Source organism: Phytophthora infestans, genomic scaffold (genome assembly GCF_000142945.1).
Source record: "Phytophthora infestans T30-4 supercont1.7 genomic scaffold, whole genome shotgun sequence".
In the NCBI taxonomy this organism is placed as follows: Eukaryota; Oomycota; class Peronosporomycetes; order Peronosporales; family Peronosporaceae; genus Phytophthora; species Phytophthora infestans.
The window spans coordinates 1,103,307-1,129,397 of NW_003303752.1; the positions used below are offsets into that span (position 1 = coordinate 1,103,307).

Sequence of the window (26,091 nt, forward strand, 5' to 3'; positions counted from 1 at the left end):
CGGTGAGACCAGACAGGGGAAGTAGAGTACCCGAGTTCGCTGTGGTGGCCGCGCACGAGTAGGGTAGGCGCCGTGGGCGTACGCCCAAGCGGCTTTGAGATTGAGCGTGATCTGGATCGCATCGGGACGTCACGGTGCTTCGGCGAGGACGTGGGTGATCTGACTGGAGACTATCTGTTCAGGGACGAAGAGGGAAGAACGAAAACGAAGAACGAGCCTCTATTAGCTTACGTAAGGTTAGCTAAGGAGAAGGAATACAAAAAGTAGGAGCCAAAGGTTCCGGCACAGGGCTCAGTGGAGCATCTGTTGGCCAGTGACGTCTTCGAGTACTATCAAGTACTAAGTAAACAACTACGGACTAGAGACAAACAGCGCAGCAGGCACATAAACAATATGATTTGCCCAGCGAGTCGGGCAGGAGGAATAGCAACTCGTTACAGTATATTCCCAGCCCCGTCAAAAATTTTATGGAGCAGTGATCTGACCAATCCACCCTGGCGCGGATACTTATCCGCTAGCCCATAAAATGCTAGACAAGTATTGGTAGCTGAAACTCTCTCCTGCGACTTAGCCAGCGAATACGCAAACTTATCTAGCATAATACGCAGCACTTTACCCGGCTTGTCGAAGCTGGTGCGCCGTAGGGAGGTTCATGTCTTCGGAAGCTAATTACATGGATGAGGATTTTATTACCGTAAATCGGGCCTTCTTGCTGTTGCCTGGAGCCAGATAGGCGATTGACATGGCTCCAGCTGCGCTTCTGCTCAGCACTTCACGCTTTGATGTAAAACCTCCCGGGACTCTTGAGCTTCGACTGCGGTCAGAAACTCTGGGTATTTTTAGGGTATGCAGACAATGGGAGTTTGTAATTAATGCTACATATTATCTGAAAATTCTTGGGATACATGTAGCCCTTTTAAAATTCCCAGTGGCTACAGTTTTACTTTTTACTTTATGATTGGACAAAACACCGGAAAGACTGTTGACCTGCAATTCCATATGGAAGATAGAATACCGTACTTTTTAGAACTTAATAATAAAACAAAAACCATAGTTTGCGAGGTCGCCGCGAAAATGACCTCGAACTTTCTACATCATTCCTCGCAAGCAACGTTACCAGAGCAATGTAGTCTCACACACCTGGGCTGACAACGCGCTGCGGCGGTTGCTTCTGAGCCGTCGCGGTTGCGTGCTGGGGGAGCAGCGCCAGTTTTGCCATTCAGACGAGCGTAACGTCGCTTGGCTGTTGGCTGTCGCTTGTGAAGCCGAACTGACTTGGATGAAGTATGGCACCGCGCAGCTGTCCCTTTCGGCAGGACGATCTTTAGACAGGGTTCCGAATCGGAACTTTCGATTCGAAATCTGTGGCAGCTCCGCACGCGTTTGCCGAGCGTCAGCATAACCAATCTGTAGCTTGGTTTCGTCAGCGAAAGGCTCGCTATTAATGAGCGACTGGCAGTTCCACAGCCACAAGGTGTCGCCTGCAAGTACAGCTTCATCTGCAACCAGTAGTCGGCATACCCTAGACCTAATCCCCTTTACTGACAACCTCTTTTGCCCTTTAAGGAATCGTCCCCTTGCCGTTCGCTTAGGAAATTCATGGAATCGGCGCGTTTCCGCACCAAAGCCGCGCTTTTCTTCTGGAAAGATCTGCTTACAAAACCGCAGCTTTCTTTTCTACGTTGCTAAATGAGGGGAGCTTTTCTCATTCGTTTTTGTTCCGTCAAGGCTTCCGCCAGTGGGGAAAGAGAAGCACAGGAAGAAGAGCGGAAGCAGGGGAGGGTCCGTGCAAGCTCACTCGGTCTTGCGTCGACACCTCGCTCACCTTCGTGCAGATCGAGACACGCCATCTTTGGCCAAGCGTCGGGGGTTGCCACCGCGAGCTTAAATTTTTTATTTACAGCCCGGACAAACTTCACTCGTCCTCGACGAATTTCCTTCGCACTTCAAAAGGAAAAGGGCGAAGAGAGCGACACGTGCCTGACACCACCGGCCGGTCGCGGGATCTTTAGGGCTTCGGCAACTTACAAGTGCAACACAGGTTTACTTAAAGGGACCCCCCCCCTCAAAATAACAGACAGGATGTTGGCAGTGGCCCAGCGCCCAGAGCCCACAGTTATGCTGAACCATCGAGGGGAACGGATCATGCCGATGCCGTACCGCCCCATGCCCAAGAGCAAGTCCAAGACGCGCAAGCTCTCTGTCATGGAGGGCGAGTACGAGCGCGTGTACATGACGAAGAAGCAGCGCAGCGAGTACAATCTCGAGCCCGAGCTCGAACCCGCCGTGTTAGCTATGAGTCGTGAGGAAAGCGCCGAGAGGAACTCTCCTTTCGACCTGCACCTACAAGCCGTGTACGAGGGCAATGCAGAGGACGGACTGCAGTTCTTCGAGTCGCACGGCTACTACGACATCACCGACGCCAATACGGTGGAGATGTTCCGCCAGAACTTTGGCCTTGGCGAAGGATTCTGGCTGGGCAGAGAGGAGGAAGAAGAGGACGAAGTGTTCGACACTCTCATCCCCGCCGTCTACCCGTTCGGATCTCAGCAACAGATCTTGAGCTCCAGGAACCTGCTCACTCGTCAACGTACGAACTCGGGCAGATTCACTTTACTGGACGACGATGGCAACGAGGTGGACGAAGACACACTCTGGGAGTTGGAACGTGAGGATAGACTCAAAGCCAAGAGTCTTGAACTCGACGACGACGACCTCGCTGAACTGGAAAACGATGAAGTCATTATGGTACAAGCCATTACCTTCATTCGCTCCGAGAAGATCCAATTGCAACAGTTCTTCCTGCAGGCTCTTCAGGAGGAACAAGCCCGAACGACGCACATGCCTGGCCCTGTATTGAGGCAGCCTCTGCGGACGGAACTACCGCCCGCTATGCCTCCTGCAGGTCTGGAACTACCGCCCTACTGTGGCTACGTGAATCTGCTGAAGGACACAATCCCCTTTTTGATGCGTAGCTGGCACAAACGCTGGTTCTACCTCGACTTCCAGGCGGGCGTAGTGCTCATGTACAAACGCAGCTACTGGAAGAGTCCTCGTGGAGTCATTGACTTGCGTAATGTGGCCCACATTGAAAAGATGAGTCAGGGCGACTTCCGCCTTGAGTTCCACGACACTGGAGCTGACGCTCCGGCAATGATGCTCATGCGCTCTAAGACCCCTGAAGAGGCAGAGCTGTGGGCTAATTTGATGCGTTTCGCCAAGCAGGCGTCATGTAATGCACCTCGTCTCACGAACACTATCATGGACAACACGAAGGCGCTGATGAAGAAAGCTAACAAGAAGAACCAGGTGGATATCTTGGCACAGCTGTTGCAGAACTCAGCTAATAATGCGCCGTCGAGTAACCTCCGAGCAATCGCTCAGGCCTCGGCAGTAGCAGCATCTGCTGTGTCCAGACGCAATAGCAAACCCAACAGACACACGGCATAAGCTCGTGATTGTCATCTTACACACGAATGGTGGGAAGTCACATCAGCTGACCAAGACGAGAAAAAGCACAAGACAAGAGAAAAATCTGTTTAAAAGAGTTTAAAACTCTGTTGGCCGAAAAAAACAAGCGCGCAGGAGCTCTCTATCTATTTCCCGTTCCAAGTGTACAAGAGCTTCCAGCGTACTGCCTCAACATGTTCATAGCTTAACCCATTTTACCCACCACAACCAACTCGACGAGCCTTCGGACTTCCGTCATCTTTGCAGAAACAAAGGAAAAAATACAATATCTTCTGTAGCTGTACGATTGTTTGATTCATTTTTCTCTAATTTTAGACGCCGACACTTGGGCGTTGTGGCAGGCACAGATTGTAGAAGCTGTTTTTGGCAAAAGTTGTAGTCTTGCGCCAACTGCAGGGCACAGCCTTGTAACCCTCAAGAGTTACGGTTTGGTGCTGGATTGTGGCCAGGTCCTCGTCGCCAGTGTAGTGTGGGTCCAGTGTGAGGAAGGCGCAGACCCCTGCATCAGGATCGTAGTCTACACCCAGCAGGGTGAACGCCAGTTGGCCTCCACCCATCATGACAGGCGTTCCCTGCGTCTCGAAGTGATACAGAAGCTCTCGTGCTACGTCGGGGAGTTGAGCGCCACTAGAGACGCTGAGAGAGCGGAAAGTCACACCATATAGCTCGTCCAGAACGTAGCCGACCTCCAGACTACCTATCCACTCGGTTGAGCCTTGGAAACGCGCAGGTTTGTCCCCAATCTTGACCAAAGCACTTTGAATCTGCTCATAAGAGAGGAATCGCTGCTGCGTGTAGTGCTGGACAAACAGCCAGGACGCTAATGTCTGCAGCGATCGGTACGCACAGCCCCAGCCTTTGTCGTTCATACCCTGTTGGAGGTAGTGGTAGTAGCCATAGAAACCATCCACCAAAGCTGACTGGCAGTTATCGCCTACACCGGACCTCGGGATGCCTTCGTGCACATTAAAGAGCACGTCACTTGAGGCGAGCCATTCGCCCTGCTGAGCCAACGAACATCCACGAGACACGCGGAAGAGAGGCTGGTCCAATGGTTGGAAAAACGCGCGATGCAGGCTCTCGAGCGTCTTCACGTCGTCCAAACTCTCGCAGTCAGAGCATATTACCGTTAATGGGAACGCCGCTCCGACCAGTGGGAACTGGTGTGCTGTCACAGAGGTGACTGCCTCTGGGGCTCCTTTAAGTCGGCTCGCCACCTCTGTCAATTGTTCGTGAAGTTGTTGACGGAGAAACGCTAGCGCTGATTCCATAGATGAGTCTACCGGGACCATAACCAATGCATCACAGTGAGCATGAAAGCGCTGAGGGGGTTTCTTCGAGGCAGAAGGCGTCGGGATCGAAATCACGGGAGCAGCAACATCGGCAGTTGCATCTAACGGTGCGAGACTGATTAGTACATCGAGATTTGCAATGTCACCGTACTCCAGAGAGGGCAAGAAGCCCAGCTTATCTTCCTCGTCTCCACTCGGCTTCACTGGTGTCTTTTTACCTCCTTTCTTCTGTTTCTTGGCGCTTTTCTTCTTACTCTTCGTCTCTCCGCTGTCTTCATTCTCACCCACCTCCGGTAAAATGGATTCCAGCTCCACAGTCTTCGTATCAGCAGACGTGACGTCTTCCCCACGGCCATTAAGCACGCGGAAACTCCTGCTCTTCTTGCCTTGCGTCACTCCAACGCGAACGTAGAAGCTGTCAGCGTCACATGATGCGGCCTTGTACTTCTCTAACTGATGCAGCAATACCCTCTTGTCGCCAAGCATATGCAGATCTACTGCACAACGCAAAGGAGTGAAGCCAATTGCACGATGGAAATCGCGCGCATGCAGGCATTGGACTACTTGCATCTCCAACCTCACAGCCTCCCCGTCCTTGCAGTGATACAAAATCGGCAACTGCGTAGCTAGCACATAAATCAACACAAATGATCCTTCGTACTCATCTGTCCCAAGTTGCAGCGCAACAGACTCTGTTTAAAAAACAGAAAATTGACAAACATTAGATTTATGGTAAAAAAAAAACTCGCCAACTTCTCTAGCTGGCAACTAACCGAGACAGTTCTCCTCTTCTGCGGCTTCCTCACGCACAACCACGAATCGCCCGATTTGACCCACGCCTCCTGGCAGATTACGTACGAAGGAATGGCCATCGGCGTCTTCCGGCGACAGACGCAGTAGTCCCCACACTGCGACCTGTTGTGTGACCAACGCATCATCTGCACTGGACTTAACGCCGCGTTGTGTGCCCAAAATCTCACCGTGCGCCATTGAGGAATAAATGTCAATATTGTCGCCATCTTCGACCTCGTCGGGTGTAGCGAAGCGCCGTAGAGAGCGCAGTAGCGGTGCCGGGATGTGCCCCTGCATTGTCGCTTGGATACTGGCGCTAAAGAAGAGCTGTTTCTGGCCCACGGTTGGTTGAAATAAACCGTCAAAAGGAGTGAAGTTTTGTCCAATGAATCATCACTGTATGATACGGACACCGCTCTGTCTGTTCGTTGTCCAGTCGTATGGGGCGACCCTTCCAAAAACGATTGCTACGTGACCGCCGGATTCAAGAGATGTGGCGGAAGCGATCGCTTTAGAGGGGGAAGAATATCGACCATGGTGCCTCACTATCCGGTACCTCCTGTGAAGCACTTTATCCCGAGGGGAGTCCAGGTCTTTGCACATACACCACAACAGCAATACCGCTGTGGACCGCTGGTCGGCAGACGGAGATTCGCGTTCCTGAAGACGCGACTCGGCTCAGTTTCGAGGCCTCTCCACTCCAACGCGTTATTACACGAGACAAGGGGCTGTGGCAGCTATAAACTCCCCCTCTCGCTTTAGACCAAAACTGCGGAGTCTAAAGTGGCAAACCTAAAACCTCACTTAATCGGCGAAACACCCACAATCTCGCAGTGTCTAACGGTTCTAGGCAACAAATAGACTCTCACATTTGATCAAGGCCACAATGCCCATGATCTACCGTCGTAACCGAGGCCTGTCGCCTACGCGGGAGATGGCCGACGTCACGCGGGGCGTAAAGCCCATGGGACTCGACACAGACACGTCTCTGCTGGGCCGCACAAGACGCTATTGGAGAGGACGCGGCGTGCTCTTAGCGTCTCAAAGAGTGTACCAGACCATGTGGCTCGCTGTGCTCGTGTACGCGTTTCTGGGTCTTCCAGTATTAGGACGCGTCCTAAATTTCGCACGCTTTGTACATCGTTTTCCAGCGCCCAAGATACTACAAGGACTCGTAGTGGGGATGATGCAGGACGTGGCAATCTTCCTGCAGGCGTCCACATGTATCTGTCTGGTCAAGGTGTTATTCGACTCGGACAATTTCACGCCACAAGGCCTCGTAGCTGCCAATAACGCGCGAAGTTTCCCTAACAGTGGCTTTCTACGGGAGAAAAGCAACAGTGCCAGGTTTCTACCGGTATATATGCCAGTATTGGCCAACGAGTACGACCTCAGAGACGAAGGCATGGAAGCGCTGGCCTCTGGCGTCGCAACGAACCACCGAACGCTGCTGAGTTTAGGAGCAGCAGCCAATCGACCCGCGCTTGTGGCACGAGCCATGCGCGCAATACACTCGCTGGCCATTTTATCGTTGTTGCAACTGATTCTGGTGGCGGCAACAATTGCCAGTGTGGCGGATTTTTGCCTGCAAGTGACAATGCACCCGCGATTGAACCGCGCGTTTGTAAATATCTTTTTCAACTACATGAAGCAGTTCACGGCGTCGTTAACGGACGAGGAAGTGATGACAAGGACAGTGGTGGGGTCCTGGGCTGTGTATTTCGCATTGGTGGCTGCTTTAACGTATGGATTTTACACTGGGCGGTTGCCGCTAGCGTCGGATTTCCTGCGACTGCCAAGTGCACTTTGCTGCTGCTTTGATCGTCGCTATAATGTGCGCAAGGACTCGATGAACTCGTCAGTCACTACGACGTCTGGATCGTACGTCAGCAACTTGTTTGCGTCCTATTGGCATCGAGCAGGAAAGCCCATTCGCTCACGAAGACGGAGCAGTCAGGGCTACAGTCATTTGCCAGGTGGAGGCGCTAGTGGATGCGCGAGTGGATACGCTGCTGCGATTGCGTCAGGCTCGTCGTTGTGCTCTACAGGCTATGGCTCGTACACCAAGTCCGGTCCGTTGACAATACTGGGTCGCTGTATTGTCGCTAGTCTGTTGATGACTGCGGCAGCTCTGTCAGCGTCACTGTTAATTGATGGCAAGGGAGGTGTAGATATGAAGCTGATGAACAATGCCATGTTTACACTGCAAGCAGAGCAGTTCTTCTACCACCCAACGAAGATTCATCGTGAGGAGATCAACTGTACAACGGCTAGTAGTGCGCTACGGTCTACTCTGGGGGTCTCGGAGCAGTACGAACTGGACAAGCTGGGCAACGACGACCACTGCGCTTTATTGTGGCGGAAAACGACAGGATACGAAGGCGATAACATCTTTAGTCTGGATCTAAACGTCACAAGTACAGCTGTCGAAGTAGTCGAGAACTCTACGACCAATGCCAGCGCTGTCTCAACCGAGCAACCCACCAAAGTGCAGCCCAATATCATTGTCATTAACATGGAATCGTGGAGGCATCTGGACGTGGGTGCGTTGGGCGGAGTTGCCAAGAAGGAGACGACTGGCAAGAGTGCCACTCCGCAGTTCGATGAGCTGGCCAAGACCGGTGTGCTCTACAGTAAGCACTACACCCAGTGCGTTCAAACCACACGTACGCTTCTGACGACGCTGTTCGGTATGCTGCCATCGTGTACGGAGACGACTGCACTCAAGCAGTACAGTACGACGCTGAGTGTGCGTGGACTGCCTCAATTCCTCAAGCAACGAGGCTATTTCAACCTCTTTTGGAGTGCCGTGGATCTCACGTGGGAGTACTGGGACAAGTTCCTGCTGAAAAACGGCTTCGACAAGCTCGTCGATGACCGCAAGATCCGCAAGATGCTGCATGACACACGCAACTACAAGAACACTCCCGATGATCACTTTTCCTGGGGTATGCACGACCACTTGTCGTTCGAAATGCTGCTGTACGCCATCGAGTCGGCCCACAACGCTAGTGTGAACTCGACAGACGCGTCAGCAGTGACAGATGCGTCTTCTCTGGCTTCCAGCGCTGACAACGCGCTGCTTGAGACGTCCACTAACACGACTGAAGATGCTGTTAAAGTGCCGAAGGCTGCAGCAAAGGGAAGACACTACCGCGCCGCCCACTCCAGTGCCACTGACGCGTCAACTGCTTCGTCTTCGACCAAGGATCCGACCACAACGAAAGCTGCAAAGCCGCCTCTGCCCGGCTGGGAAGGACTGCAGACGCCGTACTTTATCGACATGTACAGTATCACGAGCCACAATCCGTGGGCGCTCCCGAATTTCTACGACGTGCCAGACCTCTCTGGGTTGTACACGCGGTACAACAAGAAATATCTGGACTCGATGTACTTTTCTGATGAAATGCTGGGCGACTTTATCGCTGCGTTACGTGCCAAGGGGCTCATGAAGAATACGATCGTCATCATCGAAGGAGACCACGGCTACGGCCGTCTGGAGCACGACAACAACCCGTCCATTGCAGACTCAGGGGTGTGGGATGAGGCGTCCAGAGTGCCGTTCCTTCTGCTAGCGGATGATTTCCTTCGAGAGCAAGACAAGGGTACAGTGGTGGACCAGCTGAGCATGCAGTCGGACCTCATGGCTACCATTGCAGACATCTTGGTCGTCACTCCAGACGAGCCTTTGTACCAACATGGCTACGGCCACTCGATGAAGCGTCGTCGTGTCCAGCCAGAAGCTCAGAAGCAAGCACAGGCGTTGGCCGCTAAGACAGTCAAGGACAAGGATGCACAAGTGAAGGACTCGGAGGCAGAAGCTCTGGCAGCTGAAGGTCGAGAAAGCCCCGAGGAACGACGCGTCGTCTTGTGCAACCCATTCAACGGCATGAGCAAGGGCGTACGCACTGAGGAGCTCAAGTATATCTTCCATCCGGATAGCTCCTACAACGTGTTTGAGCCTGCGATTGACCCAGCAGAGAAGAAGCCGCTACGAACTGGATTCGACGTCGAGGAGATGGACGACGCCACACGCGACGTGTTCGAGTACGTGACGAAGGCGGTGGATCTGAATCAGTTTCTGTTTGAAGCCAACCGGTTCATGACGCCACTGCCCATATCCGTATCGCCAGTCTCGGCAGAGAGCAAAGAGAAATACAACCGCATCAGGAGATCTCACGTGCAGAACGTGACGACGGAGAATCACGTCGTGGACGAGCAGGTCGAGCCGAAACAGCCACGCGGCCCACCAGCACCCGTGAACATGCTAGATTAGACACTTTTACCAGATCTTCGGAAGTTTTTATTAGGAATAAACACACAGTAAATGGCATCACACATGTCACTGGATATTCTGTTTTGTAGTCTCAGCCAAGCATTTTATTTTCATGATTGTGCGCAGGAAATGCCAATGGGTGTCGAGAGCGACGGGCGCTGGGGGTTTCTTGCTCCGTGGTGTTAAGTGCTAAACGGACGACAGTTAGCAGCAAGCTGGTCCCAGACACCCTCCGCCCCGGTGTTAATATACATGTGCCAGTTCAGCTGGATTTCGTGTATTGATTCGAGTACGGAACATTGGATGAAGTTGAGGACATCGTAGCAGCACACACGCATGTTCAAGAGCAATGGGACACTTGTAATAGATGCAACAAAGAGAGAGACCTTGATCCAGGCTCACTGCGATACGCCCAAGCGCTCGGACCTATGATTCCCGATATTGAGGAGATGAGCTCTGACGCTATCGATCGGGCGATGCAGACAACGTGCTGCTCTCTCGATCTAAGATTTTCCTGCACTTTGAAGGAAAAAGTGATGGTGCAACAACGGCTATTCAAAAAGAAAGTCGCTTAGCTGATGACTGTTCTTTTGAACACACCTCGACAGACACTTAAGAAATACCCTCTGGAGTATCGTATCCTTTTCAGCTTTGACAGTATATATAAACGACAAACTGCATTAAGCCCAATTCGAGTCCATGTGTTCGGCACTTGCGATAGCGCACATGACCATGGACCTCTCACTCTGGAGGTCCACGAAAGAGAAAGAAGACACTGGTGAAGATGGCTAGCTTACGGTTTTTACTCCGATATGCTCGTAAACACTCGTTTCTAGAACGTCTACATCTAGACTCCGTTAACCGCTTGAGTCTTGAAGACGCAGACACGTTCGCCCCTGTGCTGTCATCTCCTCATCCAGAAAATTTCTAACTGGAAGTCCTCGTGAGCTGATTGAGGAACGAGACAGGGCACCCTTGAAAACTTGCTTCTGTTCGCTGGCAATTTGATGAACACGGTCAATACGTTTTTGATTCCCCAATGCCGTTCGTTCGGATAATTAGTGATGACGGATAAAAAGATTGGGCTAATGCAATGAATCCTGGCTGCGGGAGGTGTCAAGTTCAACGCAGAGATTCGGATTTTGCTTGCAATACCGATGAGACGGAAGCACCAGGTTACGTGATAACGCCTTTGCAGATTGGATTTACGATGGGAAGTGAATGTGCTGATGGTCTGCCCAAATTACTGGCGGGCCCCTTTGAAGTTTTTGTCGCTTCAAGGGCCACGAGAACGCCTTGGCGATGACTCGTTTCTCCAGGGTTGTTCCAAATCTTCTGGAGTTGAGACTCAGTGGGAAGGCTTCCGGGACTATCGACATAGCAATTGTGAGCTCAAGCTCCCGTCTATTTCGTGTAATTGGCAAGACGTGGCCACACTTTCGCAAAAATTGATGAACCCCAACGGTCTATTCGAAGTTTCTGCGTGTGGTTCGTGTCTGTAAGGACAACTAGGTGGCTTCCAGGCTCTGGATATGATACTTCACAGTATGAAGCAGATTTGAATGCGCTTTTGCAGATGCTGGAAGTAAATTTTTCACTGGAGCTAGTGAACGTCGTCGTGCCAGTCAAGCATGCCAGTTATGCCAGCAAGTTTATGAGGTTCCATCAGCAGCCCATTGGTCGACCACTTGAGCTTCCAATTGAAGTCAAGATCGCGTTTCTTAGTGTAGTAGAGCACGGGGAACTGTCGAAGTGAGGAGAACGAGAGCTCACAAGGTATCGCGTTCCGTCGGCTCGATACGGAAGTTGGACCACTTAATTTTGAACAAGATTTTCGCGTTTGCCGTTCCTCCGGTTCTTAGAAACGTGGTTTTCTGCTTGGAAAAATATTGGAGAGCTTGTGGCTACGCTGATATAGATGACGATGACTACGTTCATGGTATTACTTGTATTGGAAGTGTTATTAGTAGGACTACATGTATTAATTATAACAACATAACTCTTCGTCGCTCTTGAAATATCGATATGAAACCAGTACTTTTCACGAGTATTGAGCTGTAGTACTATTTTTCTGAAACCGAGTTGCAAGCAGTCGAGACAGGAATATCTGAATAACTAGATTTCCAGGTACGTACGTCACTGTGGACCATTCACTTGTTTGCGGCTTCCAATTTGTACGTAATACACCACCATGTAGTAGAAGGATTTTCTTCAGGAGACGAAAGCGATGCAAAAAAGTCCTGGGATGACAAGAGAGACGCCCGTTGGCCATTATTCAATAAATATTCTCGTGCTTCACGCTCACTGTTAAGTCTCCGTAGCCCGTATCCTGATGTCGAGTGGTTCCCATTTACGTCTAATCCACACTAGCACATAGGTACAAAATAATACTTTGGTCCACCGCAGCTGCAATCACCTGGTCTCGACATTCCCAGTCCGTCTTCTGCTTCCCGCTGGCTGTTAACCACTGGGTGTTAACGCCGTGTCGCCCTTAGACGAGGCAGAGCCACACGACCACCGGCACCGCTTATTAGCACCCTCCTACAGCCACTAGTCTGGCTTAAACCTTGGCAGTCCTGGCCACAGGCTGGTCAAAGCTCCCGTCTGGACAGAAATTATCACACGAGTCAAATTTAGCACTGTACAAACCCAGCAAACGCGAACTACTACGCACAGGCGATGACGGATATGGAGCTCAGCCGCAGTGAATCCCTCCGCGCCGACATTATCGAGTCATTCTCCGACTCCTATATAGCAGTACAGTCAGTCAGACAGTCAGTCTTCTGTCCTTATCACCAAATACCAGACATGACTTCGTACACGTCCGCTCTCGTGTCTCTCTTCGGGTATTGGCGACAGTAGAATAGGCTTGAGCGTGGGCCAGTTGAGACCCAGCTCGTCCTCCGTGAGTACAGGTGCTGGCTCGTAGCCCAACCAGCGAGCTTGTGAGCGCCTCACGGCCTTGCGATACTGCACCATGCGGTATATCCAAAGCGCCAGCAGTGCCAACGCTGCGACACCCAGAAGCGCGATTGTCAGCTCCACCACGCCCAGCTCCATGATCCTCGACGGCGCCTGCCGTCGTCCTCGGAAGTGAAGGAACACCGTGCCCAGTCGTGAGGTGCAGACCGCTAACGTGCACGGCCTGGGATATTGGAGACTGATTAGAGCTGTGATCGATGAGATGGTGTAGCTTACACTATCTTCGGATTATTTAAGCAGGCACAAATCCCAGAAAAGCAAATTAAAAAACGTAGAAAACACAAATTATGCTTTTTTAAAAGGCACAGAGGGGTTAACCTTCCTACATGGATGGGCAGGCATTCCGATATTTATCGTTTGTTTCTTTAAATTCGGAAATGATGATGACGCTGGCTTGTCCCTCAAACTTCAGTACAGTAGAGGGAAATGACCGTCAATTTGACGAGGTACCTTCAGCATGTACCACCTTGCCATAGATGAGTCATAGAGTCATCAATGCATTCCACGCACATATTGCTCATACACGGTACACATACCACTGGTACCTTGTATGAGCAATATGTGCGTGGACTGGTACCGTACCAGTCCAGATCAGAAGACTAGCTCGGATGTCATGGCTCCTCGTCGGATGCCTCGACAAGAACAAAGTCCGTTGGCCCCGTCTCGACTGCAGTCTCTGCTACTGCGTTGTGCGAGTCCAGTTTTGCCTGCAAACTGCGTTGTACCATCCGCGCTTCTTGTGCTTCCTGCACTAGCGCTGCAAGATTCACTTGAGAGTATGGCTGCAAACGCTTGACCTCTTGCACCAGCATCTTCTTGTGCGTTCGCAGTGTTCGGTTCTGCTTCTCCAGCTCCTCGAGTTGCATCACTTGCTCCGTGTGCTTGTCACGCCATGAAGCCGCCTCGACTTGGGACGCAGCCAGCTGAGCTTCGAGCTCCATGTTCTCCACAGACCGCCATAGACACTGCTCTTGGAAATCGGCGCATAGTCTCTGCACACGCTCCAGCTCGCTCGAGAATGGTCCCTCCTGTTGCGTGCCTGGTGCCTGTATCGTAGCGGGTGGTGCCGCAGCTGAATCAGCTGTTTTGTCCGTGATCATCGACACCTTGGACCGGTGATTACCAGCGCTCGAGCATTCGAGCTGTGTGATTGTCTCCAAATTGGCCTTGTAGATCTCTTCGGCTATTTGAACACGGTCCAATGCGCTCTTCAGCTCCTTTTTCGAGGCTGAAAGACTCTCTTCGAGGTGCATCTACAATGTGTACAGTACATCAACAAATTTAGAAACAAATTATAATAAATACCACGACTTTTAAGTACTTACCACATGTGTCTCAAGCTGATGGGTACGTTCTTCCAGCACAGCTTTCTCGATCTGATAATCCTTTCCAGAACCTTCACTTCTGCTATTGTCGTCAACCTCACTGTCGTCACTAAGAACGACTTGAGTTTCGTCTCTTCCCCATTGATAAAAATCCTCCACCGACGTAATTCCTGAAGCTTTCACGTAGTCGAGTAGCCACTCAGCCGTATCAACAGTATCCAGTCCATTCACCACCTCCGATACTTTATTCGCTGCACCCAACGGCACCACATTGACTTGGAGCCGCAGTGGCTTCGATACCACGCTGCTCATATCCGTATTTTCCCATTGCAGCGTCACTACTCCACTCTTCTCGGCCACAAAGTGTCCATACACAAAGTCGCCCTCACTGAAGTCGCAGTTTGTTCGGTAGTGCGCTATTTCTCTCTCGTTCTCCTTATTTTCAGCCGTATTTAGACTACCGACACTGTATGGATCGATATCGCTCTGTCCACATTCAGCACTCGAGAACTCGGCGCTGAACATCAGTCCTGAGCCTTGAGACGCGAATCTCCAGAGCACAAGCTGCTTCTCTTCGACTCTTACCTGGTGCTCCATCGAACAGCCCGCAGTTACTCTACCCTCTGTCATCTCTGTCTCCTGGGCGTTAATCCCAGTGTTCACTGCATCTCTGTAGCTCTGTCCTACCGCCTTGTGAGTTGTCAGTAGATTCCCATTTAGAAACGTTTTCAAAGCTGTCGACGTCGCCAATAGCTCTGAATTCGTCACCAACTGACGAATAAAATCTTCCAGCGCAATTGATAACCGCGTTTCAAGCTGGTTCGATGGGTAAAAGCTCGGTTTGGAGCCGCAATACTCTTCAATTGGCGGGAGAACGGAGGCGATCGTGGCAGAGCGTTGAGATTCTAGCTCCAAACGACGTTCCAAGTGTTTAAAATCACGTAGTGTCCGCTCTAGAATGCGGAAGTGGTGGTCGTGGTGTAGCAACAGAAGTACAGTGGCGTTCGGAGACGGAGACGGCGGCGACTTCACTACTACATCAATCGTCATTCTTCCGAAAGATGCCAGCTGAAAAAACTGTATTCTTTCCTTTTAAGTATTATTAATACCAATAATAATATTTTACTAGTAGTACTTAAAAGTATTATTAAGGATAAGTTATTGCATTTGCTAAAAAGTTTCATCCAATCCACGTGCGAGTTTTAATTGAAGCCCCGCCGCTCATTCGACAAGCATCAACCATGCTTCGTACCTGTTCGAAGCTCGTGCGTCGTTGCGCTGGGCCTCCCAGCGGCCGCAGTTTCTCCAGCAAGCCCCGCGACTGGTTTGGCATCAACTCGGAGTTCATTTCGATGCGCGGATTGGGAATAACCAGTCGTGCGCTCAATGGAATGCCCGAATTTGTGCGATACAGTCGCAACACCCCGCGCGTCTTCGTGTCGGGTTCGTCCGACGAGGTGCGCAGCTCCATGTACATTTTGTCCCAGTTCCCGATGAATGCACGAGTAAATCTACCGGAGTTCGTGCAAGGAGCAGAGCGAGCAGCCCACACAGTGCTGCAAAGACTCTACACACAGGACGTGGAGGAGACCAAGAGATTCCTAGAGCAGTTGGCGACACCAGATAGCCTTACGGCTTTGCTACACAAACCGTCAGCTCCTATAGTAGACGGGTCGAAGAAAGATCGCGTGATTTTGGAGCAGCTCAGCGTGAATACGGCGGCACTGGACGCTGTGGCGTATATCTGGGAGAGAGTTGATGAGGAAGTCAATAGCGAGTGGCTTTCGATGCGAGTGCAGTACGACGTCACGGAGCACTTGCTGGTATCGCCGGATGGTGGAGAAGGTATTGAAGACAGGCGTGCCATCAACACACAGTTTGCCTGGACCTTCGAGGCCGATGTTACCAAGCCGGAAGAAGTGGAATGGGCCATTGTTAGAGCCACGCCGTTTGTTGAAAAACCGGCAGTGCTCACGACGGACGCTGCACAGAAGGAGGAAGACGAGAAGAAATGATGACGCTAGCTGCCGGTGTAAATGATAAGCGGTTAGAGCAATAAATTCACGGTTTTGATCCTCCTTGTCATGCTGCTAGCGACAGCATCAGCGCCCTCCGAGAAGTGTGTGATGACGCAGACGTGCGTGAACCCCGACAACGAGCCAGACTACGACAAGTGTATTCACTAGACGCACAAGGAGCCAACAGAACCGCAGCCCATGACCGGAGACAATTGGCCGAGTGTTGTCGGTGGTGGCAACTGTACTACCGCTACCGACTGTAGTGACAAAGGCCAATGTATCAGCGGCGCATGTGTATGCCGCAGAGACGGCATGGCTGCGTGTCCTCACTGCGATCAGTTTATCATCCAATGCCCTGCCTACAAAGACAGCGCCTGCTGCTCGTGGCAACAGAATCAAGCGATGGCCGAGAACTTCAAGTTGGTAGCGGTAAGAACAGCGCTGGAGGTTGCGACGCCTGTGCCGCCAACCTCATGAGTTTATGGTGCGGTCTGGTCTGTTCTCCCGAGCAGGATCAGTTCATGTAGATGGCTCACGACTCGTGAGTCACGAGTGGCCGAGTATTAACTACTGTACCGACCGGACACCATGACTGGCAAGGAGAAGGTCAAGGTGTTGGAGCTGAATGTGGCACTAGCCAAGGACATGACCTGTGCAACCTTTGACTCCTGTAAGAACACGGCTATGGCGTCCATGGCGGCCGCAATGAAGTCATCGTTGGGGTTTTTAAACTACCAGATGCAGGTGGGAGCGGTGGGCCATGGAGAATATATCACAATGGCATTCAACGCAAGCAAAGACCAGTCGTTCGACCATGACGTCCTCAAGTGCTCAAAATACTCTGAAGTTGCTGGCATCCGGGAGACGCTCCCAACTCAAGCTCAACTGCTGGAATCTATTGCGTCCAAGTCGACGGACGACAAGCAGTGTCCGTGTGGTGCATGCCGAGCGACGTGTGATACCCATACGAGCTCGGGTAGCCACACCCACGTCGTCGACGACCCCATCTCAGTGTTCGCTGGCTTCGACACGAAGCTTGTGGCTGCTGCCTACGGACTACTCGTGATCCTCGCATGGTGTGTAAATGTAAAATAAGCTGGCGTGTTGAAGTGCCAAAAGTTTAGTCAATTCTAATTTTGATTAAATAATTTTAGTCCCATACAAACTCAGTGTGACGTGGCTCCAGTCCCTTCGTCGTGCGTTGCCATGCAGGCGTTGCTTAGCCGCATCGTGGTGGCACCCACGGAGCCCGAGGCTGTATCTTCACCTTCCGGTATTTCTATAAACGTCTCTGGCTTTCCATCCAGTCCTGCGTCTCGCTTCACGCCCCCCCAGAACGCCACAACCCCCGTCCAAACAGCATTATCACCCGACGTAAAGGCGGAAATCGCATTGGCCGTGGAGCGCCTGCAATTCGCGACGCTGCTGGGCGAGCGTAAGAAAGCAGTGAGTGCTCTTCAGTCATTGGCCCAGAATTTTGACGCTAGTCGGAGCCCAGGCGGTCGTAAACGCAGCGGTGTCGAACCTACAGTTGAAGAGCACGAACTCGGCCATGCCGCTGTGCCCGGCGTGCTAGCGGCATTAGTGTCCGATCCACGAGATACCGAGCTCATGGAGGCTCTGCTCGAGTTTCTGCAGTCCATAGTAAGTCGCGCGCCCTCGTCAGCTCTTCTCCTGCTCGAACAGCCCCCAGAGAGCGCTCTAACCGCTCCATGGGGTATGCAAACCAGTCTCACACTGTTACAAGACCCTTCGCCGTGGATTCGAGGTCCTGCAATCGCATTAATTAGAGCGTTGCAAGACGCACAGCCTGGCGTGTTTGCCAAGGCCGTCTTGGAGTGTAAAGAAGGTCTTCGACGTCTTCTAGAAGTCGTGGAAGACCGTCGCGAGCATATTCGAGATGCAGCTCTAGCCGTACTTGGCCAACTGACTGGTCGAGACAAGAATGCGCAGCAGTTCTTGGCTTTTGAAGAAGGTTTCGCCAGATTATTCCAGATCATGGAGGTCGAGGGCTTAACGGACACTGGAGCGAGTCCTGCGAGTAGCGTCATCGCAGATTGCTTGCAGATTGTCAACAATATGGTGCGAGATAATCTCATGACGCAAACGTTGTTCTTGGAGCTGTCATACGTGGAGTCCCACGTCCCGAGGATACTGCGACTGTCAGGTATTGATGGAGGCGACGAGGAGGAAGATCCCGCCGCGTTGACACGTAGGAAGCGCGTCTTGAAGCTGGGACTGCAGTTGGTCCGTTTCCTAGTCGCAGCGCTGTACGAAGGAGCGAAGGAGTCGTCATTGGATGAAATGGCACAGCGCGATCGAGCTCGTAAACAGCAAGAACTCGCGAGGATACAGAGTCTGGTGGCTCGACAAGAAGCGCTGATGGGTGCAGTAGGCGAACTGGTGTGTTGTCATAGCGATGCATTGACGGATTTACGACTACAAGCTCTGGATCTGCTACGACTCATGAGCGAACATAATGGCGGAGCGCAGATGATCCTGGTGAACCTGTACGCGTCGCCCTCAGGACGCAATGTGTTGGCCGAGCTGGTGAATCTCGACGTGGGGAATGAGAGTGACGAATCGCCTGTAGCTGCTGCGGCCTCTGCGCTTTTGGATGCGCTATTCGAAGAGAACGAGGGCGCTCGGATGGCGGTACTGCAGCATATCCAGAGTCCTCCGCCGCCGCCAATCTCTGCAGCTGGAGACGGGGGATACGATACAGTCCCGTCTTCAGCTGGACGAGTCTTACTGGACGCATTTATGGTGAATATTGACTACATTTTCCAGTGCAATGACAGTGCTAGTGTTGACACACTGAATACCAAGCTGGTGGTGGCTTGGAAAGCAAGTCATCGACTTACAAATCTGCTGGCTGATAGTTCGTACTGCAAAGAACTGGCTCTGCGTGTACCGGCCGAGTACGACGACCCACAAGCTCGTGGTGTGGCTGGTGGATTGTTCCTTTCGCGCTGTGTCCGACTGTTACGATCGTCGGAACAAGAGTGGAGTGCTGCAGTCCAGTCTGTTGTCTTTCAAGCCAAACTGTCGCTATTATTGCTGCTAATCCGATGGTGTCATGGCTGTCCTAAGGCTGTCCGAGAGATTGTTGGGTCCGTGACAAACTTGTCTGTACTTTTAGACTCTCTGTCGGAGAACCAGACGTCTACATCTCAGCGAGGAGCAGCGGAGACTACGCAGTTACGAGGCTTAGTTGCACTACTTCTTGGCTGCTGCTTGGAGTTCTTGTGTGAAGACGAAGAAGAACAGGCTTTAAAGATCGCAAACACGACGGTAGCAGCTGCTGATGAGCTGCCAGGACTGCAGATGACTCGAGACCAACTGCTGCAAATGATCAGCAAGCGCGTGGGTCTCGAGCGGTTCACAGACGCCTTGGTGCAGTTCCAGCAAACCCCTGCAATACTAGCATGTGCTAGAACTAGCAAGACTCAGGGCTCGCGTGCTTTACTGGCCTACCGGGCAACGTACGACATAAGCGACGTCAACGCTGATGAAGGATCAAGTGAAGAGGAGACTCACTACTTGTTCCTGCTGTATGAACGAGCGTTCACGATCTTCTATCGTGAAATGGCTGAGCAAATCCAGAAGCGCGTCATCGCAATCTACACTGGAGTCGATGGCAGATCTGCTCGTGCGTCTGGAGACTCCGGCGCGCCCACTGCGATGGGAGCCTACCAGGATCTAATTCGCATGCAGGATAAGCAGATCCATGATCTGCAACGACAAGTAGAAGAGCTCAAACAACGCTCAGTAAGCCAAGGAGTTACTACTGAAGTCTCTAACACGGATCGAAATCGAGAGCAGCAATTGATGGAGCAATTCGCTACTCAACACGAGCAATTAGAGCGAGAAAAAGCGGCTTTGGAAGCTAAAAACGAGACAATGGCGACGTCAGTTCTCGAGATGGAGACTCGCGTGAATGGACTTTCGATGGCGTACGAGCAGCTGGAACGAGAGCATCAACAGGTTCTGGCTACACACTCGATAGATGGGGCTACCTCAGCGCTACTTTCTTCAAGTGACATAAGTGATCAGCTCACCATGTTGCAAGCCGAATTGGATGCAGAACGAGAAGCCCATCGACGAGTGCGTAGTGACGCTGCAGCAAGTAAAGGGAGTGTGACAAGTCAAATTCTACGGGAGAAAAGTGACGTTGAACTAGCACACGCTCGACTTCTGAAACAGCTTGAAGAACTTCGTGTAGCCAGTGAACGGAAGGACGAACAGCTCGCTGAATGCAACCAGATGCTCGAGACGCTGACCGAAGGTCAATCACTTGTCAAGACTGACAATGAGAGACTGAAGGCACAGCTTGCTGAGGCTTTATCGAAGCGTGGCGAAGCATCAGACACTGAAGTCAAGAGCTTTGTAGACGGACTAATGGAGGACAAAGCACACTTACAGCGTCGTGTTGAAGAGCTGGAAGCTGCTGCACGTGCTGCTTACGAGAAAGACCAACAGGTCCTTGTTCAACGAATCCAAGAAGTCGAACAAGCGAGACGTGCGAGTCCTCCGGTGAGTGATACTGAACCTACGGCCAGTGAAGCGCCAGAGGAGGTAAATACCGAGGATCCTCGTCTAAAGGAGCTTGTGTCTACTCAACTCGAAGAACTGAAGGAGTTGCGTGCTCTTGTCGTAGAAATGGAGTCGGTAGCGAAAGACCGAGAAGCCAAGGTCCAGCAGGCCTCGTTCCTGCAGGAATTGGTGGCAGGATACGACGTGCAGTCACGACGTGACAAGGAGAAGTATAACGCGATGATCCGCGAACTCGAGGACGAGTTAGCTCGCGCGTTCTTAGACAAGAAAGAGACTGGACGCAAGGCGAAGGCGGCTGTGAAAGAACTGGAGAATGAGGTGGCGCGCTTGTTCCTCGCTAAGGTGGAGCTTGAGAAGCAACTGGCAATTCAACAAGGTGGAGAGGTCAACCCAGTGGGGAATGACGACGCTCACGCATCCTTGAGGAGATCTACAGCGTCAGATACCAGCAACGACTCGACAATTGACGACTTGCTGGTGCTGGTGGCAAGCTTAGAGATCCAGTGCTCAGTATTACGCGAGACGCTGAAGGAAACGCAGGGTGAAGACGCCGCTGCTGTGGCGACAGAGCTGTCCAGACAACGTGGAGCTGTTGTCTCCGTCTAAGGTGATCGAAAGGAAGATTGCTAAGTTATACTGCTACTATGTAGTAAAAAGTTTCTTGGTTTTAGAATATCCTGCGGATACTTTGCATTTATTATTTACCGCGTAGGCCTTAATGATTTCTCCATCTACTCCATGAAAACGCAAGGATCACGAGTAGTCCGTAGGCAGCAGCCACAAGCTTCGTGTCGAAGCCAGCGAACACTGAGATGGGGTCGTCGACGACGTGGGTGTGGCTACCCGAGCTCGTATGGGTATCACACGTCGCTCGGCATGCACCACACGGACACTGCTTGTCGTCCGTCGACTTGGACGCAATAGATTCCAGCAGTTGAGCTTGACTTGGGAGCGTCTCACGGATGCCAGCAACTTCAGAGTAGTTTGAGCACTTGAGGACGTCATGGTCGAACGACTGATCTTTGCTCGCGTTGAATGCCATTGTGATATATTCTCCGTGACCCACCGCTCCCACCTGCATCTGGTAGTTTAGAAACCCCAACGATGACTTCATTGCGGCCGCCATGGACGCCATAGCCGTGTTCTTGCAGGAGTCAAAGATTGCACAGGTCATGTCCTTGGCTAGTGATACATTCAGCTCCAACACCTTGACCTTCTCCTTGCCAGTCATGGGGTCCGGTCGGTAGTTATTACTCGGCCACTCGTGAGCCATCTGCATGAACTGATCCTGCTCGGGAGAACAGACTAGACCGCACCATAGACTCATGAGGTTGGCGGCACAGGCGTCGCAACCTCCGGCGCTGTTCTTGCCAAAGACACTCGCTACCAACTTGAAGTTCTCGGCCATCGCTTGATTCTGTTGCCACGAGCAGCAGGCGCTGTCTTTGTAGGCAGGGCATTGGATGATAAACTGATCGCAGTGAGGACCCGCAGCCATGCCGTCTCTGCGGCATACACATGCGCCGCTGATACATTGGCCTTTGCCACTACAGTCGGTAGCGGTAGTGCAGTTGCCACCACCGACAACACTCGGCCAGCCATCTCCAGTCATGGACTGCGGTTCTGCAGGTCCCTTGTGCGCCTCGGGGATACACTTGTCGTAGTCTGGCTCGTTGTCGGGGTTCACGCACGTCTGTGTCATCACACACTTGGCCTCGGAGGGCGCTGAAGCTGTCGCTAGCAGCATGAGAAGGAGGGGGAACAGCACCATTATCGTAAGTGTCGGATCTGATTGACAAACTCGACTTCAAGTGATGTACAAGTACATAAAACTCAAGCAGATTCATCCAATCCAAATGCGATGGTTTAAAATAAATTTGAAGGCGCAACCTTGAAGTAGTACCGTATTGCTCTACCCCTAAGATATCCTTGTAACTTGCTTTTTGTAGGCCTCTCAGCACCACGTGATGAGCATTTGCGTACATGTACCCCAGTTTTCGAGTGGCGTCTACCGAGTGGAAACCCACATGGCAACCGCAACGCCCCCAGCAGCTCCTTACGACGATGGAAGCTCTACCGAGAGCGAGTACTACTTCGATCCTCGAGAAGAGGCCGAGGAGGAGGCGGCGTACGCGTGGACGCATGAGCATGACCCGCCAACGACGCAGGAGTCAGCAAGTCACGGTAATTATAAAAGTACTGTGATAAAGCAGGAGTACCGTGAATGCGGGCAGTTACAGCAAAATGCAGAGAAGCTTATGTTGCCGCAGGGCAGCGAGTGGAGCCACGGAGCGGCATCAAGTACCGTGTACGACAATGCAGTACAGCAAGCACTAGCAATGGCACAGAACGTGACAAAAGGTCCAAGAGAAGAACCGTTGACGGATGATACAATGAACAGTAATGCATCTCCGACTGAGAACAAGGAAGAAGAGAAACAAGAGAAAACTATGGCGATATTGAAGAAGAAAGAGGTCAAAGTCAAGCCAAAACTGATCTCGCTAAAGTGTGTCAAGACTCCAACGCCTCCAGCGTCAGTGACAAAGGCAGTGGCTGTAGGTCTTCGCCGCTCACCCAGCAACGTAGAAGGGGCGTCGAGCGACCTACAAAAGGAGTTATCGGTGGCTCGACCTAAATGGAAATCTACTGCGAGCCAGTCGTCCAGCCAGAAGCCAAGTCCGAGGCACCACAACGTCACACACTCAAAGTCAAGTCACGAGAAAAAGACGCAATCGATACAAAAAGAAGGAGCTAACAAGTCGCCGTCAGTGCGTAAATCGGAGCTTGAAAAGGTTTCTTTGAGTCGTCGAACGGAACACAGTAAGACACCGACAAGTCGAAGAAGAAGTAATAGTAGATCTTCATCAATACGTCGGAGAAAGCAAAGCCGCTCACCATCTGTACGTCGAAGGGATTTTAGTCGGTCACCGAGTCGTCGAACCGCATCTGGCAATCCCAAACAAGGTGCGTCATCATTGAGGCGTTTCTCTAGAAGAAGTCCAAGCAGATCGCCTTCAAGTCGTCGATTTAATGAAAGACGACGAAGATCCAGATCCAGATCACCACGTTACTCGGGAAGGATGATACGGAGCTACAAGCGATCGCGTAGCCCGTCAGTATCTCGAGCGTATTACTCAACGCGCAGAAGCAGAAGTCGAAGTCGTAGCTGGGATCGCAATGGCCACCATGACTACAGAACCCATAACAATGGCAATTCCAGCGGTGACAAAAGGGATTCAGATCCGCGTCGCTCAAGCCAACGCGAATTTGCCGGTATAAACCGCCGAGCTACCAACCAGCGCCAAAGGGATAACCCCGCAACACAGAAAGAGATAAACCGACGAGGTGAAAGAAGCAGTGTTCAGGTTAATACCAACTGCCATGCTACCAAGCCACGGCTTCAAGAAATGGAGCCGGTTCGATCGAGTCGGCCAGTGTACAGTAATGAAACAAGCTTTTCTGCCATGTCAAAAGCAGTCGAGACGTCGAAAAGGAGTCGAAGAGATCCACGTATCCGACCTCGAGTCGAGTCGGTTGCTGCAACTCCAGCGAACGGGAAAGCACCCGCATACGACCACTTTGACCATTTCGACCCATTCGAACGCCGAGTTTTCAAGCTAAAGCTACAAGAAGCTGACGCGGACGAGAAATTGTCAGGCAAATTTCAAAGTGAAGCTCAGAGAGCTTTGTACGAGCGGAGATTCTACAAAATGGGGCTGGAACGAACACGACTGGAGAATGAGGACTTCGAGCGGTTCGAACAGCTGTATGCAACGACGAAAGTGTCGGGTGTGGCCTTGAAGCGATACCAAGACAACCGGGACTTTGCGTGGCGAGTCATGTGCTTCAAGCAGCGACAGGCGGCACTACAGCAACAAAAAGATCTGTTTGTGTCGGAGGAGGTGACAAGAGAAAAGTGGCGTCAATTGGACGAAGACCGAGAGAAACTAATGACTGAGAACGCGCACATGTTCCACACGGTCATGATGGAGAACGACGGAGAGTTTCAGCGCAGAGACAACGCGGGTAAACGTGGGATTGGGCATGGAAACCAGCGTGAAGAGCCCAAATTTAAGCGTCGTGCATCCAACGTCAATCAGTCAGATGCGACAACCAGTTCGCGTGTTATAGTTGGCGCTGCGCTGCAACTTCAGGGCGACAGAACTCGAAGCAAAACCTTCGATCCACTTCGTGCTCGCCCCAAGAATTCGCCGTGGTTTTTAAAAGGTTGAAACTTGTAAAAGGTCAACGAATTATTGTCAATATTGACGAGTCTACTGTAATAAGTTTGTAAACAAGTTGCAAGTGTTGACTTAATCGCCGTTGCGGTAGGAGAGAATGCGTCCTACTAGGGAGGAAATACCATCGGTCAGAAGAAAACTACTGATCTGTCCCCAACGCGGCGCTGCCTGCACAACTACTGATTTCACAGCTACTGGGGTGCTGTTAAGTTCGCATTTGCATTTTCTCTTAATTCTGCCTCGTTTGGTATTAAGTTCGCATTTGCATTTTCTCTTAGTCCTGCCTCGTTTGGTCTATCAGTCTCTGACTCCGGCGCGTTGGCTGCTCGCGACGCTGGGTTCGTCTTCCCTGCGTAGATTGATAGACCCAGACATAATTGACTGACTCGTGTTCGAACACCATCTTTAGGCGCGCTGGCACGTTGGTCCCACGTCAACTCTGTGTACCCCACCCATTGAATAAGGTAGTATACGAAGTTATTGACCCACCGTTTGGCGTATATTCTTTCTATCTCGAAGAGCTGAGCATTGTCTCCTCTACGAGCTCGGCGCTCGTTTGCCAAAAGACCTCCTCCTCTACTGACAACGTCACGTAACCCACCACCTATGGACGATGCACGCTCGGCGTCCAGCTCTCGGTCGACTTCGTTCGGTATGCTAACTTCTCTGCTTAGACGAAGCTGCCAAAAGGAGCCGTCCAGACGGCGCTGGATCGTTTGGGCGTGACGCTGTCGGGGGTTGAGCGGAGGCATCGACCAAAATGGCGAATGCCACCGAAGTGCACTCCACAAAAACAACCATATAAATAAAGGCGTTTTGAGCAGCTAAAAAATAGTACACCGAATTAACATGTTGACGTTGAAGTAGCTGGGTACACGACGTATCCAGCTGGTTACTCTCAGGGTACGTTAGTAGAGTTCTATCTACTCACAGAGATTGACTCCCCAGTCCGTTTGCTGCTGATATTTATTGAGAGTGAGGATCAGTAAGATAATCTATTGGAAAGAAATACCTTAATTATTAATCAGCAGTCAACGATTGCAATTGTTTGTGTCGTTAGTTTCCTTATTTGTGTTGGAAACTCAGTGTCTGCAATATTGGCTCGCGTCGCGTATACTCCCCCATACTTTTGGCTGG

At 51.6% G+C, this 26,091-nt stretch overlaps 10 protein-coding genes across 10 annotated transcripts; 6 read left to right on the forward strand and 4 right to left on the reverse strand.

Annotated features, from left to right (window-relative positions):
* Positions 1–1,751: 1,751 nt before the first annotated feature.
* On the forward strand, positions 1,752–3,754 carry PITG_05185 (uncharacterized protein; the record flags this gene model as incomplete). Its single annotated transcript, XM_002998823.1, has 1 exon — positions 1,752–3,754. The coding sequence occupies one exon, from the start codon at positions 2,083–2,085 to the stop codon at positions 3,448–3,450; it is 1,368 nt and encodes a 455-aa protein (XP_002998869.1).
* Positions 3,755–3,782: 28 nt separating this feature from the next.
* On the reverse strand, positions 3,783–5,852 carry PITG_05186 (Ufm1-specific protease, putative; the record flags this gene model as incomplete). The annotated part of the gene is made up of 2 exons (XM_002998824.1): positions 3,783–5,389; positions 5,537–5,852. 2 exons carry the CDS (start codon positions 5,850–5,852, stop codon positions 3,783–3,785), a joined length of 1,923 nt encoding a protein of 640 aa, XP_002998870.1.
* Positions 5,853–6,441: 589 nt separating this feature from the next.
* Positions 6,442–9,831, forward strand: PITG_05187 (sulfatase-like protein; the record flags this gene model as incomplete). The annotated part of the gene is made up of 4 exons (XM_002998825.1): positions 6,442–7,980; positions 8,032–8,592; positions 8,686–8,725; positions 8,783–9,831. 4 exons carry the CDS (start codon positions 6,442–6,444, stop codon positions 9,829–9,831), a joined length of 3,189 nt encoding a protein of 1,062 aa, XP_002998871.1.
* A 2,457-nt stretch (positions 9,832–12,288) lies between these two features.
* PITG_05188 (uncharacterized protein) lies at positions 12,289–12,981 on the reverse strand (the record flags this gene model as incomplete). Its single annotated transcript, XM_002998826.1, has 3 exons — positions 12,289–12,435; positions 12,506–12,578; positions 12,652–12,981. 3 exons carry the CDS (start codon positions 12,889–12,891, stop codon positions 12,392–12,394), a joined length of 357 nt encoding a protein of 118 aa, XP_002998872.1.
* Positions 12,982–13,424: 443 nt separating this feature from the next.
* Positions 13,425–14,066, reverse strand: PITG_05189 (uncharacterized protein; the record flags this gene model as incomplete). Its single annotated transcript, XM_002998827.1, has 3 exons — positions 13,425–13,445; positions 13,497–13,852; positions 13,937–14,066. 3 exons carry the CDS (start codon positions 14,064–14,066, stop codon positions 13,425–13,427), a joined length of 507 nt encoding a protein of 168 aa, XP_002998873.1.
* Positions 14,067–15,607: 1,541 nt separating this feature from the next.
* Positions 15,608–16,153, forward strand: PITG_05190 (uncharacterized protein; the record flags this gene model as incomplete). The annotated part of the gene is made up of 1 exon (XM_002998828.1): positions 15,608–16,153. The coding sequence occupies one exon, from the start codon at positions 15,608–15,610 to the stop codon at positions 16,151–16,153; it is 546 nt and encodes a 181-aa protein (XP_002998874.1).
* A 1,209-nt stretch (positions 16,154–17,362) lies between these two features.
* Positions 17,363–17,801, forward strand: PITG_05191 (uncharacterized protein; the record flags this gene model as incomplete). Its single annotated transcript, XM_002998829.1, has 3 exons — positions 17,363–17,413; positions 17,492–17,742; positions 17,786–17,801. The coding sequence occupies 3 exons, from the start codon at positions 17,363–17,365 to the stop codon at positions 17,799–17,801; spliced, it is 318 nt and encodes a 105-aa protein (XP_002998875.1).
* Positions 17,802–18,154: 353 nt separating this feature from the next.
* PITG_05192 (uncharacterized protein) lies at positions 18,155–21,319 on the forward strand (the record flags this gene model as incomplete). Its single annotated transcript, XM_002998830.1, has 4 exons — positions 18,155–19,927; positions 20,015–20,143; positions 20,213–20,692; positions 20,735–21,319. The coding sequence occupies 4 exons, from the start codon at positions 18,155–18,157 to the stop codon at positions 21,317–21,319; spliced, it is 2,967 nt and encodes a 988-aa protein (XP_002998876.1).
* Positions 21,320–21,428: 109 nt separating this feature from the next.
* Positions 21,429–22,484, reverse strand: PITG_05193 (uncharacterized protein; the record flags this gene model as incomplete). The annotated part of the gene is made up of 1 exon (XM_002998831.1): positions 21,429–22,484. One exon carries the CDS (start codon positions 22,482–22,484, stop codon positions 21,429–21,431), a length of 1,056 nt encoding a protein of 351 aa, XP_002998877.1.
* A 196-nt stretch (positions 22,485–22,680) lies between these two features.
* PITG_05194 (uncharacterized protein) lies at positions 22,681–24,945 on the forward strand (the record flags this gene model as incomplete). Its single annotated transcript, XM_002998832.1, has 2 exons — positions 22,681–23,481; positions 24,040–24,945. The coding sequence occupies 2 exons, from the start codon at positions 22,681–22,683 to the stop codon at positions 24,943–24,945; spliced, it is 1,707 nt and encodes a 568-aa protein (XP_002998878.1).
* Positions 24,946–26,091: the final 1,146 nt, after the last annotated feature.